Here is a 22,278-nt window from a genome sequence, read left to right as displayed (position 1 = left end):
AGATATGATATGTGTTATGTGTAGGCCTTAGTCCTTCCCTATGTTTTTAATCTGAATTTAAACTGGGAGAGTGTGGCTGAGCTCTGAACACTGTCAGGAAGACTATTCCAAAGTTTAGGAGCTAAATGTGAGAATGCTCTACCGCCTTTAGTGGACTTTGTTATTGTAGGAACTACTAGAAGTCTGGCGTTTTGGGATCTCAAGGGGCGTGACAGATTGTAGTGTGTTAGAAGACTGGATAGATACATGGGAGTTAAAACATTTAGGGATTTGTAGGTAAGTAGCAATAGTTTGTAGTAGATTCGAAACTTAACAGGTAGCCAGTGTAGAGATGATAAGATTGGCGATATATGTTCATATTTCCTCGACCTTGTGAGAACTCTGGCTCATTCCATATACAATTCTATATACTTATTTCATATACAAATCTCACCTTGTGCAATACTTGTTTTTTCCCATTTATGTGAACTCTCTCCTTATTCTGTTATCTTTGTTCCTTTGCTGACTATATTTTTGTTTTGACTTGAAGGGCAGGACAATGCAGAATTTTTTCTGCACTCTGTATTTTGGACAACAAAGTGAACTTGAACTCGCACTTGAGCTGAGGCTGAAGCATTGATTGGTACTAAATAATCAGTGTTGATTTTTTCTGGACAATTTGATGAAGGACCAGAGACATTTTCAGAAAATCTGCCAACTCTGTTTGTATGTATGAATATATCTCAGCAAAATAAAGTACCACTATATGCAAGGTATTACATTACTTATATGATTATACAATACTGCCAGTATTATTAAGTATAATATGCTATACTATATATTAAGTATAAAAACTAATTATTGATTTCAGAACATCAAGATTAATAATCATATCTAAACAGTCATTCTACACTTATTTTTGTTTTATATTAAATATAAAGAACCAAGCAAGTTTGCTATTATTTATTTTTTGTTGTTTATTTAATTTCTTTTTAATTTTTAACACATTTTCATGATTGCAGTAATGACAGTGTGTGAGCCAAACATTGAGAGTTAGAGCAATGCTGTTATTGGTATTTATATGTGCTATTCTTGAACTTATGATGCAATTATTGGTTGAAACATTTATTGTTACATTTGTTAAAGTAATAGTGAATGCCCGTGGAGAAGCATTAATTCAAAGCAGAAATCAGTTGGGAATGAAACACTGTAGGCCATCCATCCCTTTTTTCAAACTGTCCATTTGTCTATATAGTTCCCCATTTGCCTCAAGAATTGTATTATTGTTATTGTTTCAAAGAAGGACAATATAACCTGCTTTAATGATGATAGAAAAGTATATATAGTATCTCACAAAAGTGAGTACACCCCTCACCCTTCAGCAACCATTTTATTAGATGTTCTCAAGGGACAATACTATAGAAATTAAAACTGGATATACTTTAAACAATGTGCAGCTTGTATAGCAGTACAGATTTACTGTCCTCTGTAAATAACTCAATATACAGTCATTATTTCTAAATAACTTTCCTTAGTCATCAAATGCTTTGAATGGCTAGTTCTTTTTGCATAATAAATCTATCCACATCTTTAATCCAATACCATTTTCCCAAGTCTATACCAGAGTCATGTTTGTAGTTTTGAGTTATTTCTTTAACACAGTGGGGTGTTTCCATCCACCAGTGGATTGTTTACTTCTTATCAGACATGAGTTGGTTTGTGTGGCAGGGACTATACATCAGCACTCAAGGCAGTGCACTCTGACTGCTCAAACTACTTGTACAACATGGAGTGCAAATTAAGTGAATGTTTCATCAAGCTGAGGACATTTGCAGAAGTCACAACCCTAATGGCCCAATTAGGGCCAATAATGGGCTTTCTTACAAGAGAAAAGAGGCATGTATAACAAGTGGGTGTGTATGTGGATGTGTACTGATAACAACCTAACAATTTGAAACTCATTTGAAAAGAGACTTTAGTGATATTGAGTGATAAGAACACACTGCTACATCTTACTCTGGGGAACAACACCCATACAGTGAGTAAATCTCTGAAAAGCTCAAATTAAATCATCTTATCAACAATGTTTTTTCCTTTCAGTACAATATGGGAACACTCTACATTCTTTAATCAGATTTTTCTCATTTCTACTAGAGCATCTTAATCTCATCAATAACTGTCTGGTTTAACTCTGCCTCTTCCTGTGTAAGGGTTGACTGCATTGAATTGTGCAACAGAGGCTAACTAATCAGCAGCAGATCAAAATACAAGAGTTGCATGATATCAGATTTGAGAATTCCTCTTGTGTACACCTTTTTCATGTTTTGTTTTTCTTAACAGCATTCACTCTTCTTTACATCTTTAAGAAATAAGTAGAATTTACTTATCTCTTTACTTTCCAAGATAGCACAGAGACAGAAGTATACTTTGGCTACACTATTGTATTTAATGTTTTGTATTGCTGACTTGGTTTATTTTTGCTTTGCGTTGTTGTTTTAAGTCTGTGCACCTGCATGTTTACACTTTACTGTATATGCTTTTAAGGTGATCTGCTGAACACATTTCCTGAGTAAACTGATTCTGATCCTGATCATCACCATACAACATCAAACAAGACAGATGGGACCAGTGCCTCTGTCTTGTGTGATGTTGTATGGTGATGATCCTGATCATCACCATACAACATCACACAAGACAGAGGCACTGGTCCCATCTGGACTCCACTGTATTACATACAGATTTAGAAATTGCAAAAGCTACTACCTCTAGGCTCACAAGCATGGATTACACCAGCAAATTGAGAAGCGAGAGAGAAACATAGTTCTCTCATACATCTGCGAAATTGGGGTTTTGAACTATTGTTCCCAATCTGTACTGAAAAAAAATATATATATATCTGAAAAATTTCACACACACACACACACACACACACACACACACACACACACACACACACACACACACACACACACACACACACACACTCACACACACACACACACACACACAGACACACACACACACATGCAAACTTGCACACACAGTACATATAGTTTTTACTTCATCTACCTGCATCTTATATTAATAAAATGTCTTTAAAAAAATTTTACAATTTAAAGGATGATTATAATACCCGATAAAGATTAACGATGCAGTTGTTTATTTATCATCCTCAAACCATCATAATTTATTAAATTGCTATAACAGGTCATCTTCCTAATCACTGTTCAGTTATTTACTGTAAAAATAATTATATGTAGACTTAATAAATAAAAAACCATGAGTGCAGTATATTAAACAAGGTTGAGTTTTTGGAAACAAATATTTACAGAGAAGCCACACACAGACTTAACCACATGGGTAGTCCAAACATGAACTGGCATTGAAATCCTCAATAAATCCTCATCAGAGACATCTTGATCAATGCATGAGGACACTCTGTTTTAACAAAAAAAATTTTAATGGATGAAATCCTAAAACAATGAATTCCCAGATTTCCGGAAAAAAAATAAAAATAATACCACCACCCATTGATAGGGGTTCAGTGATCAGTATTTAACAATGGTGAAAGTGATCCACTAAAATTGACTAAATATGTGGAAAGTTAAAACAACATTTTAATGATGTTTTTTTGTTCATTGTTCTAGACTAATGGTTGTCATCTTCCTGTTTTGCTTAGATATCTCTTAAAATTCAATGTCTTTACAAATCACTGCCATTTGTCTTTTGTTTAGTGAGAGCCCAGCACAATAAAAAAAACATCCTGAATAAACCATATTACACATTCACAGTGAGATTTTTTATGTAAATCGAAAAGTGAGTCATTTTGTTAACCAAATAGTGGTGTACAAAATTTCAACATAAAAAAATATATATCTTTTTGGTTAAGAGGTATAACAATACTGTAGGTTTTTTTCAGTAGTAATTGCTAATTTCCACAAGATATCAGACCTTGATTTTATAATCTCATACATCTAAGATCTAAAAAACATAAGCAATCTAAATATTTACATTTTACTTCATGGTATGATATGTAACAATAATGGCTACCAGCCATGTGGGGAAATACAGCCTTTACAATACACAAGGAAACACAAACAGAACGTCAAGCCACAACAATTGACAACAGTCAAGTAATCATCTCTCACCAAAATTACACCCACTCACCCTGCAGTAACAATTGTTCCTTTCTTTTTGGTCTGCCATTAGCTTCCATCAATCCCAACCATTGTCTGTACTCACACAAGACAGTGTCTGATCTTGTAGTTCATATTTCACTCTCTCTGATATAATGCCAAACAGCATTATTTTAATAGAAGATTTGAATGGATGATTCTGTTATATATCCATATTTATGACAGAACATGCATTGAAATCATTTCTTTTCTTACAAGACTAAAAACAAAAGATTAGAGGAAAATGATACTATTTACTTTTGCTATTTTCCAATTTATTTATTTGAATATTCTAAAGCACATTTTATGTCACACATGTCTTGTCTGAAAATCTTTGTATAAACCAAAAAAATAGATAAATAAGTAAAATACTACATTAGCCATGATCCACCAGTTTAACCTTGTAAAATGTACAATCATGACCTAAAACAATTGAATCTTCCTGCTGTGTAGTGAAATTATTTGTCATTAATGCTGTACAGTGTAAACATTTTTTGCATTTAAAATTTATTCTTTATATTCTATTAAATTTAATTTTATCTTTCACTAATACTTTCTTTTTAATAACTACAGAGAAAAAAATGTAAATTACTATGTATTACTGATGTAGTTAATTTTTTCAACTAGTTACACTATTTATGACCTAGTTTTTACAAGCTTACTGTGCTTCATTTATAATGACTACTAAAATAGTAAGAAACTGATCTGTTCGATGCGGTACCATGGCCTAATCCACACTTAAGTGTTGAGTCATTGCGTCGTCTTTATTTACACAGTCATGAAAAAAACAGACAACAAAATGCTATTACCTCATTAAATCAAATATTGCCCATTAATATGTTTTTTGAAATTGAACTCATTTAAATCAAGCAATGCCTTATTAGATAACTGGATTATTTGCTTCAGCCAGCTAAGGGATTGTAGTGCAAATGGGGTCTATAAATGAATAAGAATCTGGGAAGTATGGAAGTATCTGGGAACCTTTTTTTTTTTTTTTAGGTTTCTGACTACTTCACCAATAACTGCAAGCTTTCCCACAAATATCCTTACAGTTATTGAATATTATTGAATGTGCATTAAGGTTCTTGTTTCAGTGTGCAGATTTATTATATACAGAGTTTTCTACACCATCACAAAGTGTATTGTGTTTCTACATATTACACCTGCATAAACCCCCTCATACTTTACTGAACTACAATAAAAGTGTACATGTGAACATGTAGATACAAGCCTTCATTACTCACCAGTCACACACTCCTGTGTTCCAAATTGCAGGATATCATGCTCAGCATCGGATGGGTGTTGCAAGTGAAGCATTGTTGAATGAGGTCATTCCAGTTGTGACTGATTATTTACACATGTATAAAATGAATACCCTCTGTGTACTGGATTGAGTTTAGTGGACTAAAATGACTGACTAAAAGAAGCTTGTTCTTAATCAGCCATGCTTTTACAGGCCAGACTGGGATGTTTGGGACAATTTGGGAAAACAGCAGTATAAAGGATTGCAGGATTTTTGCTGTGCTATATTTATGGGTTATAATCAGAGACTGAGGCCTAGGAAACTTTGTGGATACGCTGTTTCCACTGTTCAGTAGAAAACAGAAACAAACAACAGATGCTTTTTGATTTACTAATTGTGTTTAACTGAAGGAAAATAAACAAAGGAAGGGGATGAGTAAAAAATAAAGGGTGGGATGGACAGAGGATGAACATAAACAGCACTCCATTGGCAGACTTATCCAACAGCATATAGTACACTGAGTACTTCCTTTTCTACTTTTCTTCTCCCTTCTATACTTTTCTTATACTTTTCTTACTTATCTGTTAAATACTATCTTTAATCTGTAAAAAAAAAAAAAGAAAAAAAAAAGTGATATTTTTAATTGGGTTTTGACTTCATTCATCAGTCTATTGTCTGATGTAGTCCTTGGAAAGTCTATATATAAGTTTATGAAGTGTTATGTATGTTGGTAAGTGAAAACAATTGACTAAAGAAATCGTTACTTAATAGATTATGTGCTAGATTGACCCATAGTCAACATCTCAGCAAAGAGAATTAATGGCATTTAATCAATCTCGTTCTGGAATGTCTTAAAAAGAGTGCCACTTCTTTTTTTTTTTCTTTAATCTTATGATATAAGGAGAACTGCAGCACAAGGAATCTGGATTGTTACTTTTTTTATGTATATGTGTGTGGTGTAAACACTGTGCTGTGCTGTATTTAATAACTTGCAATAGTGAACTGAATGTACAGATATGCAACATCTGAATGAACATACACACAAAAGCAACCATAAATCCTCCTGTGGGCTTTTATGCATCATAAAGTCATCCTGACCCAGAAATCCACAACACAAGGTCACTGGCAATTACAAGATAGCATAATGTTATGTATTATCTTTTTCAAAATGTCAGTAGTACAGAGAAAAAGGGTCACTTACAACTGAAGCTGTTCTGTAATGTTTATATTTACTTTTTTATTTCACAACTGACAATAACCATAAGTCACATATTTATCAAGTATATATCTGTAATATTCTATATATATTGTATACAATGATGTTTCCTACAATCTAAGTTATTTTACTTACTGTTGCTTTTAAGCCCTCTGAGCCCCAATAATGAACCTATTTTCAAAGTCACTTTACATTTTTTACCTCCACTTTTAGATCTTAATGAAAATATCAAGGCCATCTGGGCCTGCTGAGCATGTTTAAATACTTGCCAAAAAACATGGCAGGTCAGTAATTGCTTAATTCTACCAGGCAACACACCTGTCTAGAGTTTGTTACATATCTGTATATTTGGTGGAATTCATAATCAGTTATATTTCCCACTGACTGCATAAAAATACAAAACACAGCTGAAAGCGATACCAGCACACAGCACAATTATTGTAAGCATATTCAAATGCATGTAACGATAATCATACTATACATATCCCATAGAATAGACAATCACAAATTACAAAACAACAGGAAGAGACCAAATAGCATGCTGATATTACCATTACAGTTTTTCTCAGCTGCTTTGGAGCATTTCTCGAATCATCCTTAATATTTGCAAACCAGGAAGTGCATTGTCAAAACAATTTGTACAAGCAACACAAAACATTGGATTTCTTGCAAAAGCCTGTGCTTTTCTCATAATCCTCAGTTCTTCTCTCTAAAGTAAGTATTTGTTTCAATGAACATCTCATTCCCATCAGAATGAAAAGTCCCTTTGTCATTGTTCACAAACAAAATCATCAAAATGTTTAGTCATGTTGTCAGATAGATTGGATTTCTTGATATATACTATGGTTTGGATCACATTGACTGAAAATGCAAAATATTTTACTTCTATGAATTTCAGCAGCCCAAATTCATTTATTTGATTGCATATTTTATTTATATTGATTGCAAAAGACCAGACAGGATTCACACTTTTACTGTACTCAAGTGTTTGTTTGTTTTTATAAGTTTAAATTAAAAAATAATTAATAGAAATTTTAAGTGACAGATGATGACAACTGGTTTAAACATTTTGCATCCAATGACTAATACAAGGAACCGATACGGAGATGTTTTGGGGGTTAAAACTATTCAGGTGAAACCAGTATAATATATTTTGATCAACATAAACATAAACAACGGATAATGTAGGAAACATCAGACAATTCTACACAATCAAATAAATAAATGTACAAAAGCATTCACAATTTGATCAAAGCAACAAGTAATGTTTTTATAATGAGCACAAATGACTAAATGATGTGAAGGTTGAACAAGTAGTTTTGAGAATTTAATTTCTGATCTGAGAAATGCTCCAAAGCAACTAAGAAAAACTGTAATACTACAGAATTTACTTCACAACGCAGTCCAATGTCAATCACTGCAAAATCAAAACTAGGTATATTCTTCTTGACGCAAAACATTTCTCGATAATCCAAGTCCATCTTTAGTCCAATCACAGGATCATCCACCGAAGTCTTGTCTCCATCCATCTTAAGTATCAATGTAAGCTCAAAGCATCCCTCTCTTCTTTTGGAAATTAGCATGGCCCCATAGTGCTGATGGTGGTGTAGTTAAACTTAGACACAGATGCCCCAGTGGCAGTGGCATCATCATCTCCCTCATTGATGCTCCGTGGGTGGCATGATCTGCAGCAGTAGGAGAAGGTGGTTATCAGAGCTTTGCGGAAGCGCTTGTTCATGAAGCAGTAGATGATGGGATTGACACAGGCTGAAGTGTAGGAGAGAAGGTGAATAAATGAGATTGGGGCTCCTGAGAGAACTCTTTGGGCAGAAGGTGGATGAAAGGCCTTCCAGGTATTAACAGAATACAGGGGCATCCAGCAGATGAAGAACATGGTCACAATGACAATCAGCATGCGGATCACATGTCTTTTGGCCAAGAGCTTGGTCGCAGAGGTGTTGCTACGAGGACGGTCCACCTTCGCAGAGGTAGCCAGACTGACGGTAGACATCTCCATGGAGTTGGGTTGGGTCAGTACCTGAATGTAGCAGCCATCACCATGATCAATGCCAGATGAGAAGGTAGCACTTGCACCATTCCTCGTTTCTGGGAGGAAACACTAAGGCATTATATCTTGTTTTGCAAAACATACAGCTGACTACAAGGAATCAATAGTAAAGATCATCTTTGTAATTCAGGCACTATTTTTCTGTACCAAAAAGCAAGTTATAAGGTTTCAGTGTAGCACAGCAAGTTATTTTGTGCTTTTAGTGACTCAAATAGAAGATTCACAAAGTTCATAATAACCGCGGATAATCCAAATCCAAAAGTCCCATCCATACTCAAGAAGTACTACCAATAAATATGTCAAGAAAACTTCATTCAGGGAATCCACTTAGAGTGATTGCCAATTGAGCACTAATAATTAAGCCAGGCTATGGTTCAGCAATTTTAGAAGATAGACTAAATGAGTCTGAAGGAAATAGGGGTTTATTTATAACTTCAACTGAACTCAACTGATTTAACTAATTTACAGCAAACACAATCTAATCATAATAGCAGCTGCTAATGGTTCCACAGTTAAATAATATTAAAGGACAAAAGTTATAAAAAGAAAGTGTAATACTTTAATACTTACTACTGTAATACTTCAATTTTAAACATGCCCATTTCCATACAGTATGTGTGACCAAATTTATCTGTGCAGTACACTGGGTAAAATGTACCACAAGTCTAAATAGTGTTTAAAAAGCTTTTCAAAGCTGATTTTCAAAAATGTTTTTGTTTTCAAAAATGTCCTTACCACTGTGGCTTTTCTTCTGCTCTAGCTCGAACTGCATTCCACAGTAGAGCTCCCGAGAGATGAGTCCATAAGCAATGATCATCACTACTCCAGGTATAATGAAAAGAATCAACAGCAACAGGATATACCTGGAGGAGGAAAGAGGAAAGAATATAAACCATGGTGTACCATTGGTGTATCTATTAACAATTATATCTAAAATGTGAACTTGAATTCTCTTGTTAAACTTTTATTCAACCAAAAATGCAGAAGAATCTTGATGATAAATGACTATTTATAGACATTTTTTTATACCCCAATGTAAGTTTGGGTTACATTCTCAATTCTCTGCTGAGAAATATACAGCGAATGCTATAATGCCTTAGAGACACTATATACTCCACTATCTCAGCACATTTCAGAATGGCAGTGAACTATATGGTGGAAACAATGGATGAATTATGTTTAGTTTCACTTGCATTTTTCTGTATCTTTTGAAAATTAACAAACAAAGGGATACAAATATTTACAACTAAAAATCTAAATCTGGGGGGGGGGGGTAACAGTAACACACACACACACACACACACACACACACACACACACACACACACACACACACAATAATACAATTCTGCAAATGGTGTTTTGCTCATGGTCCTGGATACTGTATTCATATATGTGTCAATATGTCAGGTCTTGGAATATTTTGGAGAAAAACCTCTTTCTGATGAAAGCCTAAAGCCCTATCATCTTCTGCCAAGAATTGTCTGGTCTATTTTCAGTGAAAGAGGCACACATATAAAACTTGCAGAACACTAAAACATTTGGATCCAGCCCTAAATGACATTGAAAACATATGGAGCAAGCTGAAGTACAAAATACGGAAATACACTGCATGGCCTCAGATCCTTTATGGTTAATTTATTCTTTAGTTAACTAAATTGTTAAGTATTTTAAACATGGACGGACGGACGGACGCTAACACTTGTTGAAATGTGCAAGACAAGATGGGTACTAAGTTCTTTGTTTACAGTGTCTGGAAAATAGGGACAGGCTCAGGGATTGATTAAAATAAATTATATGTTGTTAAACACTGCTAGACACTAATTAAATTTTGATTCATATTTTCAAATTTTGACTAATGTTACTAAAACTATTTCAAATTTCAACTATGAGATTTCTGGAAAGCCTGATTTTAATGACTTTCTCCCTTCCAAGTGATTTACTGTTAATGATTCCTTTCTAAATTCAGATTTTATTGCAAAATTTATGATCAACTCTAATCATTCTTGAATATCATGCAAAGTATTTCATTTGTTTTAATGAAATGCATTGAAGTCCTGAAATGACTCACCAAGCCTGCTTAACCTGGTCCTTGGGCCAATCATGGCGGCACATGCGTATGGTGATGTTGTTGGTTTTGGGGTAGCTAACAAGTGAAGAGAAGATTGGGTATGGGGTCATGATGAGGAAGGACAGAGCCCAAGTCATTGCTATGACCTTGTATGCATGGGAACGTGTTTGCCAGGCCCGGGACTTCAGAGGATTACAGATCGCACTGTATCTCTCGATCGCAATGGCCACAAGACTGAAGGTGGATATGCTAACGGAAATTCCTGTGTGGAGACAGCATGCAGATTAACATTTTGGAAAGAAAGCACATCATTTGCATGGCCTTGGGGATACTTGGATGTTGGATTCACTGAGGACTAATTCACACTAGCACACAATCACACTGACACATTAGATCGCATGTAGTTTAATATCAAATAATTGTTAAATTAGTCTAATTAGGTCATGTCTGTCATTTAGTTTAGCATTTTATGAGCATTAGCATTTACATAGAATTTAATGAGCAGATTAGCCTGAGGAATTGAAAGAGTCAAGACACTAAGGCAGACATTTCACATGCAATGCTATCACTATTTTACAATTCTTTCAATATGCTCTGATTTACAGAGCAGTTACCCTAGAGGCTTGTACTCAGATCTACCCTTTGCACCTGACCACATTAATCTGTTTTATAGATTCCTTTTCCTGTCCTTTCACTGAAAAATAAAGTGTGTGTGTGTGTGTGTGTGTGTGTGTGTGTGTGTGTGTGTGTGTGTGAGAGAGAGAGAGAGAGAGAGAGAGAGAGAGAGAGAGAGAGAGAGAGAGAGAGAGAGAGAGAGAGAGAGAGAGAATGAAATATGCTGTGTACATCTCTGAGCATACAAAGATATAAGTTGGACAGATACCAACTAATTAAATCCCTTATTCATTTTATTTTGAATTATAAAAGACCCACCAGGAATGTATTAATGGGATGGGTTTCTTCAAAATGCTTCAAAATGAATTCAGCATGTAATGTAATTGTTTTTCCTGACTGTTTCTAAATGTATATCTTTGTTTTTAATTGATATGGAATTTTTTAAAATAAATAAATCTATAATGATTTGTACTGCTAAGGACATGCTTACAAAACTAATCTTTGCATATTTCTTTATGGTTGCTTTTTTTAATATCTGAGTGACTGTGAAAATCAGAATATCTACCCATTAGATAGGCCACAATCTTGCACATGGCACCACCAAAAATAAAGTCCTCCAGTAGATTCGGGATAAATGTGAAGGGCATGCAAAACACAGCCATCATCAGGTCACTGACAGCCAGAGAGAGGAGGAAGGAGTTGGTGACTGTCCGCATTCGCTTATTCACCACCAAAACCACAATGATGAGCAGGTTGCCAAAAACACTGAGCAGGAATATCAGAGAGTACAGCAGTATCCGCACCGAATCCATTTCTGAAATAGATGAAATGGCAATATTACTGTAAGTTTGCAAATTGACCAGGTACCCATACTGAGTAACAAAAAAAAATTACATGGATGCCAACAAATGCTCTATTCTTAAAGGTGATTAATGTTGTTTTTTTTACATTATGTTCCTCCTTCATGCAGGACTTTCTACTTCCTGAACATCATTTTAAAATCAATAAAGGCAGGTTAAAGCCAGAAGCTTTCAGCTCCCAGGACACGGTGTTCTGTTGAGAAATAGCCTGATGCTATCATATAAACATCATCAAATCATATCCTTGTGCATTATAGCATAGCAGCACTTACACAATTTAAAAGTGAGTCATGATATATTTAAGTCAATGAATACCTTTGCTTAAAAATACAAATAAATCCCTTTTCTGTTTGGTTTTGACGTGTCACCTAATACAAGATAGAAATTTCCCTATGATCAAATGGAAATAAAATACACATTTCATAAGAAATCTGTTAAGCTTTAAGTGTTAGTATTTTCATTATTATAATTTTTATAACATTAGTCTTTTATGTATGCATACACTCACACTCATTTGCAAGATATTATATTGACATTTTTACATTGCTTTTGTTCTGTCAAATGGTGCAAATATTATTTAAGCAGATTGTTTCACACCTGAGCCTTTAACCACCACAATATATGGTGTAACCAAAAGATGTAATGTTATTGACAATTTTATATTGCATTTCAGGGATTTTTTTTTTCTCTGTATACAAAGTACTGCTTAATTAAAGCTTAGGCAACATAGCGAGTGGCATAATGATTAATTTCCCCTCCACTTGTTAATCCCAGTGTAATTAGCTTTGATGTATGAGAAACTGCAACTGCTAATTAGTAGGTGTGGGAGGAGCTACTACTCTAAATTACTTAGACAAGATACCAAAAGACATGATGCTAAACATAAGGTTTTAGCAGTGTCAAGCTGAGGATAAATATTTAAAAGGAATAAACGCAAAAACTGTATTTTGCAAGACTGAAGAAAGATTAATATAAGATAATGAGTTATATTTATAGAGAGTGGTCCCTTATCAAGAAATACGATGGAATGGCTAAGATTTAATAATTAATAATTGCACTGAAAATGAATTTCCACTATTAGAGTTGAACAATTCATTATATAGTAATATTAGTATTTTAATTATTATTACTATATTCTAATTGGAAATAAGCTTTTGTGTAAACTGTACTTTGATTGTAAAATGTGTGCCTAGTCTATTTAATTTTAGTTTCTCCATGCTTTAATCAATGGCAACATTGTTTATAGCAATATTCCTTATAACTATGTATCTGCCAAGGCTGCATTAATCAGTTAGTGGGAGGGATTAGGGGATATGACTGAGTCTGTCTTGAATATTCCTAATTGAATTATTGCAATTAATTCATGATAGATTCAACAGACATTCTTTGATGCATCTGCTTAAAAATGACTCAGTCTGGGGTTATTGCTTTAGTATTGTATTTCCCCATATGTATGTACAGCTGGAATATTTTTTAGTAACTGGTGTGCATTGCTATCATACAGTATGCAAGGGTTTGGGTAAAAACAATTCAATCTAATGCATTTAATTAATTAATTTGTAACAGATATAATAAATTATCTTGTGTCTTATTAAGAACAACTTAATATTATGAGGTTTCAGCATTTTTCTCTTTAAGTCAGAATACCCATACTGACAACAATTATGACAAGAACAATGTTCTTCTAAAAAAAATATTTACTCTGTGACTTTGCTTTGAGATCTTATTCCAGATCCCTATGTTTAGCACTTGTTTATTTATAATTATGTCCTTTTGCTGTTATTTACAATATATATATATATATATATATATATATATATATATATATATATATATATATATATATATATATATATATATATATATATATATATATATATATATATTAAATGTACAGGCTGTATTAAAAGCAAAGTAGTGTTTAAGAAAATGTTCCTTTGTTAATTTTGAATCAAAGTAAATAACTATAGTTAAATACTTGTTTAACTAACCAACATTCTACACAATAGTTTTGGTTGTACATTTAATTTTCTTGCAGAATGATTAATGGAAGTGAAGGGCTACAAAACTCTTGACTTCCAAAAATAAAATGTTAAATTGAAATCTAACTCTTTCTGTTCAGATTCGTTTTGCTTCTGTTACTTTTATCATCCAAAAAATATGTGGGCAGGTTTTCAGCTTTGACAGGTACATATAGGAATTTCAAGCTATATAATTTAGTTGCAGCTTTAAGGAAATAAAGAGATAGATAGCCTATGCTTCTTCTTATTGAACTATAGCATTTCAAATTCAGTTCTTTTGCTCAGGAGGCTCCCTGAACATATTATCTTTACGCTCTTGAGATCAATAAGGATTATTTTTTGATCCAAAAAACCTGCATTGCCTCTCTAAGTTAATACCAGTAATATGGAGAGTAATTTCAGATTTTAAACACTCACACGTGTACCATCTGCTTTCTCTCCTCTGAAATAATACCAAGTCAGCAACACAGACATGAACATAACATAATTTGTAAATGATTACAAAGTACAAAAACAGGCAGAGTATTTGTAAATAATGTTTAGTTAAGGAAATTTTAGTTTTTAATTAAGTTCAAGAACAACTGTACTGCGGTTATAAAACTGAGTTGAAATCACAATTTGCAGTCTTTTTACATTGCCTTGGGAAAAAGTTAACATGACAACCCTCTCGAGTATGTAAAGAAGTATGAGTTAGTACATAAATATTTAACCTTTGCATTTTTGTTTACACATGGAAGCAATCACATATGTAATTATAATTATAATTATGTAATTATGAGATACCTAAATAAACTCATTATCTGGGATATATTCTCTCATGACACTATCATAATAATTCAGATCAACCTACGTGGTCATTGTGCTTATTTGCATAACGCCTGTCGTCTACAAACTCCCTTTGGTTAACATTTATAATTACTTCAAAATCAATCCAATGAAAGAAGAACAAAGCACTGCAATGCTTACAGGAGAATCTTGTTAGTTGGTGTCCACAGGGTGGTTAAATGTTTAATATGTAATTAAAGTAATTAGCCATATTTTAATAAAATACAGACATGATAGCAGCACGAGTGAATAAATGTACCCTATTAAAATATTTGTATGCATGCAACCCTCTGCTATGACTGTTAAATATGCAGACAACTGCTGGTTAATATAAGTGAATATAAATAGATTAAATAAAAAAAATTAAAAATTAAAAACACTTGCAACTGTATTTTTTTATTAGTATTTAAACCTGTTAATCTTATATATTCTCCCATATAGAATATTCCTTGTTTTTATTCTTGGCTTTTAAGAGAATTTTCGGTAGAGATTGAGATGGTCAATAATTTATAATCACTGATTTGGATTTAGTATGTTTGCAATGATTGTTTTATCCACACTCAGTTATTTTACTGCATCTAGAAGCATCAGAAGACGTTGATGTTGATGTCATTTGATGGGAGGGATGCGAATATTCAACTGCCCCAGACTTTGAATTATGGTGCTCATTGTACTAAATGGTATTTACATAAAGTATTATTCAATTACATTTTATTTGTATAGCACTTTTCACAATGGACATTGACATGAGGCAGAAATTATTAGCTTGAGAATAAAACATTGTAATTAATTAAGTTATTTCTATTTGTTTAGTCTTAATGAGTATTCCAATGCTTTTGGTGGCCTTGACCAAAAAAGCTTGACAAGGAACCCGATTCAGAGGGATGATCATCTGGGTGACACCAGATATTCATTTATAATGGTTTGATCATGTCATTTATTTTGATTATAATTTTAGCATTTATTCTATTTTGATCTAATTATTTATTGTTCACTGGTGGAGACTTGAGAGCAAAAACTGTTTACAGCAATTGTAGCACAAGACCATTCTAAAAAAACATATTAATTGCACTCTAAAGCCATTTTAGCATGTGGTACCATCCACAATAATCTCATGTATTATTACGCTGTCCATATAGAGCTATTTCAGCATTATTCCATTTTCTGGTGTACATTTAAAACATAAGAACATCTCTTTATTCTGTAGAAATTATTGGTATATATCTTTTCACTGATTCAAAGCGCAATCAAATCTGTTGACGTATGGAAAAAATAAAGCCTGTTTACCATTGTGTAACATACTCAGAATTTAGGGAAATGTATATATTGAGGTTTCATTGTTTTGTGTATTTTATTTTCAAACTCATATAATGTTAAAATGGTTCTGTTGTTGTACTTCAATAATATATATTGTGCCATGATGATGTCTCATAATTAGCCAATGAGGACTTTCTCAATATATACATTTTCCTAAATTCTAAGCATGTTACAAATACAAATAAAAAAAAAATACAAGACGGTTGTATAAAATATCTACTTGAAAATCTTTTTTACATAGCAGTAATTAACAAGGAGCCTATAGAAATCCATAATGGCTTTTGTTTGTGTGGTTTGGCAATGTGTTGACAAATGCTCATGCAAAAAAGCCATCTGACACAATGACAAATAATGAGATTATTACAACGCCATATGTAGCTTCCATGCAAATTTTTGACATTAACATGTAATCAAGTAAATCATTGTATCTCTTTTTAATACAACTAGGTGCTGTTTAAACAAGTTATTAAGCATTCATAGTAGACTGTAACAACAAATACAATTATCTTAAGATATTTATATATAGATTTATATTGTTTGTGACTCTGAAACAAAAATGAGTGTGCTTACAGTCCCATGATCTAAAAGCGCTGGCATAATACACCAGTCATGGCATGATTGGAAAAACACTTCACTATGATAAAACAAAAAAAACTAAACAGTACATTTAGCCATTACAGCTTTAATTAAACCCATTGTGAGCTGTGGTTATATGGTTAGGTACATTTAGGTTCTTAGCTTTTTTCAAACATTTAGGGGTGTGTGTGTGTGTGTGTGTGTGTGTGTGTGTGTGTGTGTGTGTGTGTGTGTGTGTGTGTGTGTGTGTGTGTGTGTGTGTGTGTGTGTGTGTGTGCAAGTGTGCGAGAGACAAAAAAATAAAACAGAGAAACAGAGACTTTCTGACAAGAGAATGTTTATGACAGAAAAAAATGGGACTCTATCAAACATTCATAACCATGGTCATGTTAACTGAAAATCCCTTTTATGTTCAGTCTTTCACCATTTTATATATATATATATATATATATATATATATATATATATATATATATATATATATATATATATATATATATATATATATATATATATATATATATATATATAAAGAAAACTGTATGACCTGTAACTAAGTAATTAGCCTGGCAGCTAATCAGAAATTCGTACCTAGCCCTTTGGATTCACTTCCAACGTTTTCACTTTCAGCATGTAACCAATGTTATTATTTGACTTACCTGCTTTTTGAAAGCACATTGCTCAGAGGATGTTCTGTGTATTTCATTACCAGCATTCTGAAACACAGTTCTCCATTACTGCATTATATCCAGGCCATTTGATCAGCAAGCTTAACTGCACCCATTTGTTTTCCCTTAATGTTCTTCCCCCTGGTTCCACTAAACCCTTATTCTCCACAGCAGCTGTGTGTCTGACCATGGCAAAGCTCCACACTGATTGTTGTCAGGTTTAAGACATTAAACGTTACAATAATGTAGACTGCCTTATTTTATTGAGTGATGTCTTATTTTCCATTGTGAAGCATTCAACAATTTTTTGATTCAAATTAAAATCTAAAAGCACTCAGGTGTTATTTTCCATTTGATATATCCAGTTCTAATTAATATGTAAAAACAAAAAGCATTCTGAGAATACAACTTTCCAATATTAGAAATATGTGTTTTAATGCTGTTGATAATTAAAAACTAATTATCTTTTTGCAGCACTGTCATTCAATTCAGGCCAGTTCTTGTTGTCAAATTGTCTTTAATTCTTTAAGGTTTTAAGGATCCCACTGGTGGAAGTCACAAAAAGAACATTTTAAAAAAATTCGACTTCTTGAAATCTTTGGGTGTGCGTTGTTGGGTGTGGGGCTATCATCATGTCAAAACATTTTCTCCCCAGATTCAGTTACCTGGCTGATCAGATTAAATTTCTTTCTAATATGTCTTGGATGCACCATTCATGTTTCTTTCAATATAGTGTAATGTCCCAGTGCCTTTTACAGTAAAGCAGCCGTTGGATGCAGCAGTTGGATGCTACCAACTGCTGATTTCTTTTTTAGCACATGACTTTTACATCATTTATAGCTTATTGTTCTCTGTGTAAATATTGTTCTGCTGTTCCCAGGTCATCCTACAACTGTTTCTGATTGACTGCTAGCTTCTCTCTTACATTCCTTATGATCAGTCTTGCAAGGCACACAATTATATATGATTCTATGACCTTTCCACTTATTAAACCATTTATATTCACAGGGATGTGTGAAGTCTTTGCTATGTCCCTGTAGCTCTTTCCATTGGAGTAATGCTCAATAAACCCTAAGAACTTTAGGTAACTCTTTCACATTCAACACAATTGCTACTGGTTGCCAAACAATGGCACTATTATATTGGTATAAGTGCAATTTTCACATGACCATTTTTTGCAGCATTTATATCTTAAAATGTATATACACTGTATATATAATAAATATATTATATATAGTATTTATATATATATATATATATATATACTAATAGTATAAATATAGTATACTGTAAATAACATAATATATGAAAATTAACAAAATGTAAAATTATGATAAACCATATGTCCAGAATTATTTCCTGTTATTAAAGAGTATTAAAAGATTTTCAACAAATCTAAGCATTTTCACTTCTCCCTGACTGCCCATATGACTGCATCATAGACCTGCATAGAGCAATCTTATGGAGTACAAAATGCTTGTCGATATGCTTCTTTATCCAAACCTTCCCCAACCTTCCCCATAACTGCACCTGGTAATGATTTTCTCACCTTTTTGTTCTGACTGACATTCTGATTCTGACTTATTTCTGTATAGTTTATGATTTTACTATTTAACCAATTATTTAAAAAATCAGTCCTATGGATATGGTAAAAAACATAATCCTTCTACCTAGTCTATGGCTATTCCAGAAAATCTGATCTTATATTTACCAGAGTGCATCCAAAGCTGTTTGCTGGAACTCTGAATGTGAGTTGAGAATAAACCCTGGATGTTCAGCTGTTCATTTTCTTTTGGCAGAAAAATCATGTTGCCCGGAAATTAGTGCAGCAGTTTTCAAGATTCAACCCACCTGTGGGTTTTTCCCCAGAAAATGATTGCTCTACCCTGCTGGTTTCCATCACAGTGCTGGAAATGTCTTCCTCCCTATTATCACCATTCTAATAACCCAGAAATGGAAATCTCTATATATGTCTTGTATGGAATCAGTGGATTTCAGCACAAATGGCAGTCAATAATAAGCATGTCTCATGACACCAGGTTCTGATCAATTGTCGTGTCGGCTGATTGCTAAATGAACATTCAGTGTGTGTTTGTCTGGGTAGTTGTGCATGAACCTGTGTGGATAAGTGAACCTTTTCTGATTAGCCTCTTCATGTCTTACAATCTAAATATAGCTTGGTGCAAAATATTCTGAAGACAGCAACAGACAAGAAGAAAAAAGAACAAATCCTGATAACCACACCGAAACATTTTTCTGTTTGCTTAATAACCCTAGGTAAAATACAGACCTTTTTTTTATCAATTATTTCGAATGTATAATTTGATCCAAAGATTAGATTAATGAAACAGTACCACAAAAGCATATCAGCACTAATAAATAATATTTTTTTGAGACACTTATGATGTCATAACAAAGGCATCCATTGCTATCAAGTCCTTTCAAGTTCGCTTCGGGACTAGAATACTTCAAGGGAAAAAGAACTCCGTAGGTTTTGGTCTATTTGTCCAGTATCCAGCCAGCCCCTGATCATCTGCCATTTCAGACGTTCAATACATATCATTACACAGAGACAGTGCTTTCACAAAGCTTAGAAGCTGTGAATAATTTAAACTGCTCTACCTGTGCTCTGTGTTTATAAGAAAAACTCGGGAACATCCAGCAAGTGTTCAGGACGATGATAAACGTTTTTCTTTACTTAGTATTAAATAGGGAATTAGTGTATATATGTATATATATATATATATATATATATATATATATATATATATATATATATATATATATATATATATATATATATATATATATTTACACACACACACACACACACACACACACACACACACACACACACACAATATTATATTATACAATCAATATATTAAAGTCTTTATAAGGTGCATCACTGAGCTTACCTTTAGGTCGTGCAGGTTTCTCTTTGGGAAAAAAGTGCTCTTCATCACAGGTGTACTTACTGTCGTTTAGGTCCAGACTCCCGTTAAAAAATGTGCTGTTCACTGCGCTTAAACACTCCAACAGCTCCTTTAGGTTTTCTACATCCATGGCACCCTGTTTTTTTTGTGTGTATTGTGTATTGTGTTCTTAAAAGTTTTTTGTTAAAAAAAATTCCTCCAAAAATACGTTATCAATGCAATCATATAACAATTAATTATGCATGAACAATGTTATCTTCAGCTGATAATAAAACAAATAGTTGTTTATTATTATTAATATTATTCGGCAGCTTTTTTAACTGCAGTTCAGCTGATTCTTGAGTTGCCTGTGTTGCTGAAAGATCTTGTGGAGTGCACGGCAGATGTGGAACCGCAGTGTGGCATCAGTTCGCAGACACGCGTGATCGAGACTTACCGACTATGCTGAGTAAAACGGTACAAAATTAGCATGTTCATTTGCATAGCGCAATGTGATTGGCTGAGGAGTGGATAGCGTTGAGTACAGGAAAGTAGAACAACCGCAGAAGTATCTTGAATGGGAACATTAAGAAACGATTTATGATGCAGAAATATGTTAGTTTTATGGAAGCTAGAAAAGCACAAAAAAGCAGATTAAAACATTTTGTTTTAAAGCATCCCAACTAATTAAAAACTATTAGCAGGATGTCAAATATACTTTTTTTCCCCATTCCCGGCACTGTATGATATCTGGCAAAAAAAAAAAAAAACAAAAAAACAGGGATTCCTTCTATTTAACATGCAAACATAAAAATACAAAGAAACCATAACACAACAAAAGAACAACAAAATATGAACATGGTAACCTGGGCAAGACCCTGGAGATGCTGCTGAAAACAACCACCACCATGAAACACAAATGTGAGACAAAGAGTGTGGTGCAAGCTAAGACTGAAATGTGCCAGTTAAGGTGGCAAAGAGTGAGTGATTAGTAATGTGGGATTCGGACATGGTGTAGTAAGTGCTGGGTACCGTGGTCCATGGTCCATCATCCTGAAACAATAGATACAGTCAATAAATATAAACGTTAGCTATACACTAGTGTACAAAAAACTTTAAACCCTACAAAACCCAAAACTTTATTGCAAACTGATAAACTGATAATAAAAACTATCTTAAGCCCAGTTGCCCAGTACAGTTGCCCAATACTCTTTTAAGTACCAGAAATGTAAGTTATAAGAGGAGTTAGCACCATTTTCATGCAAAGTTTCTAAAACCCTATTTTGAAACATGGTTACCACCACTTTTGCATTGCACATTGCAGTGCCAAATGTGTAGACACCGGCACCGTGTGAATGATGCACCCTGTATTTATTCAATCATTGTTCACACCAAAAATGTGCAAATGAGGTTTATGAAGGTAATATGTGAAATGTCAGATTATGAATTTTTAATCCTGGGGAAAGTATAGATTCTGTTTACCTGTTTTAAGACTAACCCAGGTTTATCTATTCCAAATGTAAAAACCTGTTGGTTATTAATCCTGACTGACAGTATGAACATGCTAAGTGCCTTCTGTATGGCAAATATTGTGTATATATGTAAAAGTGACAGATGAAATATGTAGTTATTTTTTGAACAGCAAAGTGATGAAATTAAATGCCTGTGGTTTGCTGACTTGCTTTTTGCAGTTTTACAGTTAAACAACACACTACACCACCACCACCAT

At 33.5% G+C, this 22,278-nt stretch overlaps 2 protein-coding genes across 2 annotated transcripts in view; one reads left to right on the top strand and one right to left on the bottom strand.

Moving 5' to 3' along the window:
- Positions 1 to 22,278, top strand: part of uxs1 (UDP-glucuronate decarboxylase 1) — a 204,109-nt gene that overhangs the window by 33,010 nt on the left and 148,821 nt on the right. The window lies entirely within an intron of this gene.
- Positions 6,608 to 21,020, bottom strand: cckbrb (cholecystokinin B receptor b). The gene is made up of 5 exons (XM_083535916.1): positions 20,553 to 21,020; positions 11,933 to 12,181; positions 10,753 to 11,014; positions 9,417 to 9,544; positions 6,608 to 8,719 (listed from the first exon to the last, which is right to left on the bottom strand). Exons 1-5 carry the CDS (start codon positions 20,698 to 20,700, stop codon positions 8,190 to 8,192), a joined length of 1,317 nt encoding a protein of 438 aa, XP_083392042.1. The 5' UTR covers positions 20,701 to 21,020; the 3' UTR covers positions 6,608 to 8,189.

Source organism: Silurus aristotelis (assembly GCF_946808225.1).
Source record: "Silurus aristotelis genome assembly, chromosome: 3".
NCBI classification, from domain to species: Eukaryota; Metazoa; Chordata; class Actinopteri; order Siluriformes; family Siluridae; genus Silurus; species Silurus aristotelis.
The sequence above is the reverse complement of the archived record's forward strand: the minus strand, read 5'-3'. Positions and strand labels throughout refer to the sequence as shown.

Coding starts and splice junctions, on each gene's coding strand:
- cckbrb (XM_083535916.1), bottom strand. CDS start 20,700: ATGGATGTAGAAAACCTAAAGGAGCTGTTGGAGTGTTTAAGCGCAGTG. Junction 11,015..11,932: donor GATTGTGGCCTATCTAATGG/GTAGATATTCTG, acceptor GTCTCCACACAG/GAATTTCCGTTAGCATATCC. Junction 9,545..10,752: donor GACCAGGTTAAGCAGGCTTG/GTGAGTCATTTC, acceptor TTCCTCCTCCAG/GTATATCCTGTTGCTGTTGA.